This window comes from Poecilia latipinna, unplaced genomic scaffold, assembly GCF_001443285.1.
Source record: "Poecilia latipinna isolate Pla-1442-1.1 unplaced genomic scaffold, P_latipinna-1.0 Scaffold730, whole genome shotgun sequence".
In the NCBI taxonomy this organism is placed as follows: domain Eukaryota; kingdom Metazoa; phylum Chordata; class Actinopteri; order Cyprinodontiformes; family Poeciliidae; genus Poecilia; species Poecilia latipinna.
Genome location: NW_015113346.1, coordinates 30949 through 34951, shown reverse-complemented (window position 1 = coordinate 34951; position 4003 = coordinate 30949). Strand labels below are relative to the sequence as shown.

General features: G+C 45.0%; 1 protein-coding gene across 4 annotated transcripts in view; it reads left to right on the top strand.

Annotated features, from left to right (window-relative positions):
- Positions 1 to 4003, top strand: part of dcaf6 (ddb1 and cul4 associated factor 6) — a 38774-nt gene that overhangs the window by 20402 nt on the left and 14369 nt on the right. For 2 of the 4 annotated variants that reach the window (XM_015045485.1, XM_015045484.1), the window contains exons 9-11: positions 786 to 905; positions 1090 to 1440; positions 2510 to 2722. In XM_015045485.1, the coding sequence (XP_014900971.1) occupies positions 786 to 905; positions 1090 to 1440; positions 2510 to 2722 (684 nt within the window). The remainder of the gene's footprint in view (positions 1 to 785; positions 906 to 1089; positions 1441 to 2509; positions 2723 to 4003) is intronic. The other 2 variants (XM_015045487.1, XM_015045486.1) reach the window with 1 other exon arrangement.

Genomic DNA, 4003 nt, shown 5'->3' with positions numbered 1-4003 from the left:
TTTTTTTGTCAGAAATATAATTGTTTTTAGCTCAGTACCTTGAATTTATTAAATCATGGAAGAGTCACTCAGCTCGTTGCATCTGCTTTTTGTCACCATCAATCTCCTGGTACAAATCGTGTTTGGTGTTTTTGTCGTTGCTCCACAGCTCTTCTGTGAAATCGCAAACTACGATTTCCCCAAAACGCTGCATATTTCAGTAGCCGCTCTCAAGTATTACCTCAGTACCTGAATAAAACACAGAGTTCTCATCTGATCTCTGGTGTTGTGGCTGAAATATATATATATCATGGCAGCATTTACATCCGTCCATGACGGCTCAACACGTAAACACACTTAATTACGCTAATTGCATTTCTTATTAAGTGGAAACATTGCTATTACAAAATAGTGTTTTTTTTTTTTTTTATTGTTTTGTTTTTCTTTTTTGACATAAGCAGAATATCAGAAAAGTTTTGCACACATTTGTAAAGGAAAAGCTGCTAATGGTGTCAGTTTTGAAAACGCGGTATCTCCTTCCTGGTGGGACCTTCTTGTCCACAGCAACATGAAACCTGCTTCACTGTGGACAGTCAAACACAACGTTGTCAAGATCAGGAACTGAGTTGGGGCAGAGCCTGGCGTAGTGGTGGATCGGGCCCCAGATGTCGGGACGCTATTGGGCCTCAATGTAGCCGTTGGAGAAATGCTTTTCCCGTCTGAAAACCATTTTCTGTGATGTACCTGTATTTTCGGAGCAGAATCAAATGTTATTTTGAAACGATTCCCCTCCTCTCCTGCTTTAGGGGAGCACAGTCCGAACGTGTCCCTGATGCAGAGGATGTCGGACATGTTGTCGCGGTGGTTTGAAGAGGCCAGCGAAGCTCAGAGCAGCAGAGGAAGCCGACCTCAGGCTCGGCCCAGAGGTGAGCTCTCGCTTTTTAATTCCTTCTTAGTTTATATAGTTGTACAATATATAAAAAAAAAAAAAACATTTCAAAAATTGTGAAATTGTGACGCGTTTCAGTCTGAAGCCTAGACTTTAATTCAGTAAATGTGTTTTCCTCAGTTATTAATCTTGTTTATATGAATTGTTTGCCTCATTTCTAGGAACTGCTGTCCGGCCCGAGGGCTCGGCAAACACCCCTGCCGCCTCGGGTGCAGACTCCACCCAGGAGTCCGGGGCCCCTGAGAGGCCCGTGGAGACAGACTCCCTGGAGGTCCCTTCCAGTACCGCAGCCACGTCCGAAGCCCCGATGTCCAAATCCACTTCCTCTTCCTCCTCAGGGTCGTCATCAACCGTCACTGCGCCTCCTACTTCCGGCTCGTCCTCGGTAGAGAGCTCGGCCCCGTCTTCTTCTCCTCTTACCTCCTCCCCTGACTCGGAGCAAAGGAGTCAGGGGGACACAACCGGGACGGCCACGCCCACGGCCACGCCCACCTCTGAACCTGCACTATCAGGTGAGAGTTTAGTTGTACTCCAACTGGCGTCACTGTAGTTCAGTGTGAAGGGATATCAGGGGTATCTTGGCCCCGCTGTTTATAGAGCCTCGCAGAAACATTCGCACCCTCTGAAACGTTTCACAGTTTGTTACAGCCACAAACCTCACTGTGTTTTTATTTGCAATTTTTTTTTTTTTTTTGGACCAGCCGCCTGGAACCTTTACAACGCAGAGACGTTTTTGCCCTCGGTTCAGCTAAACCTCAATGTTACACGACGCCTTAAAAAGAACAGCATTCGATCTTTGATGAAACTCTACTGGGAATTTTTTTGTGGTAAAGGAAATGTGTGATGGAAATACACCATGTCCACTATGAATACTGTGATGCTCTTCTTCAGCAGATAAAGAAAAGCTCGTCAGAGCTGACGGGACCTGAATGGTTTAGATCAGTACTTTAGGCTCGTCTCCTGTAGCAGTCTGTGCTTCAGCACAGCTTTCTGAGACCTCTGGGTTTAGACTAAACCCGGTCCAAACCTAAATCTAGTTGAGAATCCGTAGCCAGATCTGTCCAGTCTGACTAAGTTTGAGCTATTTAACATTTAAGAGCTTTTTTTTTGGGGGGGAGGAGGTTAATTTTAAATGTGAAAAGAGACATGCATGTCTCTGCCTGTGGAGCGAGGCGACGTTCTGCAAAGCGTTGATTCAGGGGAGCTGAGTAAGACGCTCACCACACTTACACAGACTTTTTTTTTTTTTTTTGTAATTTAACTAATGAGCCGTTCCCAGTAAAATGCATCATAGTTTGTGGTTATGTAACAAACTGAAATGGTTTAAAGGAGTGCGAGAGCTTCTGTAATGCATTATGTGCGATAATGGATCTGTGAGTGTGTTTGAGCGTCTGCTTTGGAGCCACTCCACTCGAGAAGCAGCAGCAGCTTCACCTTCTTCTACTTCAGCATCCTGTTGTCCCTCTCTTTGTCCCTCTGCTCCTCACCTCCTCCTCCTCCTCCTCCTCTTCTTCCTCCTCCCCTCTCTGTCCTCCTAATGGCTCATCCACTGTCCCTGTCTCCCCTCTGCCTCTCCGTCAGAGTACGGTCCTCATCGGCTGCCCATAAGTTTAGTGTGTAGGCGTTTGCAGAGGTTGCTTCGGCTGGCCGACCCCCCGGGACTGGGTCAGAGAGCGACCGCTTCCACTTCCTCCGCAGCCTCTGAGCGAAGGGCTACCTCAGCCGCTGCTGCCTCCTCCTCCTCCTCCTCCTCCGCCGCCGCCGCCTCTGCTGCTCCGAAGCAACCCCATACAGGTTACCCCTCCCTCCAAATCTGCAGCAACGCCTGTCGAGTTCTGTGTCTGAGCTTCTTCATGTAACCGTGGCAGACATGTTTTGTTTGCAGACTCACTTTGGCTCCAGAAAATCCTGGTCTTGCTAGAACCCAGCACTAACCCCCTCACCCCCCCACCGTCTAATGCACCGTGCGTTTTTACAATCCCATAACCGCCAGCAGCTTCTCCGCTCCCCTCACCCACTAACGCTCTCGCTCCCTTCCTTTCCTCGTTGCTTTGGGTTTTCATCTGCAGACTCTCTGTTTGGAGTGGCCCCAGCGGTTGTGAACCTCTGATTGGTTTGGTTCAAGTGGTTGTTTCCCCGGTTGATGACGAAGATGCGTTGAAGATTGGCTTCTTTTCTGGCTTCCCTCCCTGTGGTTTGATCACTTCGACGTGAAACTAAAGTCCCTGTCAAACATGAAACTTCAAGCACCAAATTTGTTGAATGAAATTTGGACTGCAGCTCATTGTTATTCTGACGTTTAATTGATTAATTGAAAAAAAAGGGGAACATTTGGCAGATTTTTCATTTTGACACTGGAGCTTATTTTCTACAATATTATACATGCATCAAAAGTACAAATACATGATTCAGTTCCCTTTTTAAGTAAGAAAATAATAAATATTTCTGACATCAACATGTTAAAGTTGATGTCAGTTCTTAAAATCAATACAGTAGATCTGGTGATTATTTGTTGGATTAACTGATTAATAACGGGACAACAAAAGGTGTCCAGATTACTTTTTTTTTTTAAGAGTTTGAATCGAGTGAATCAAAAATTATGTCGTTTGAGGAGTTCTAGACGGAATATATTTTTAGATAATGGTTTTCGTTTATCATAAATCCAAAGTGTTTGTATTTTTTGTACAGTTTTGGCATAATTACGCCTCTTGAATGTGCTCCTTTTTTTTCTTTTTTTTTTTTTGGATCTAGCGACTAATCGATTACTAAATTAGTTGACATTTATTTCAATAATCAATTCATCTGATTAATTATTTCATCTGTAAATAAAATCACTGAATATGTCAGTGTAGTGAGTTGTCTTGCGGTGGACTGACAGCTCAGCCGAGGTCAAAGTTCAAACGAACATTTCGTGTCTGATTGGGACGTTTGTTGGACGCCTGGTGCTGCATTTTGCTTTTGAAAGTTTTCCTCCCAGTCAGTCACATTTATTTCCCCGCCAACATACTCTGGGGTTTGTGGCTGTAAGGTGACAAAATGTGGAAAGGCTCAAGGGGTGCAAATACTTTTGCGAGC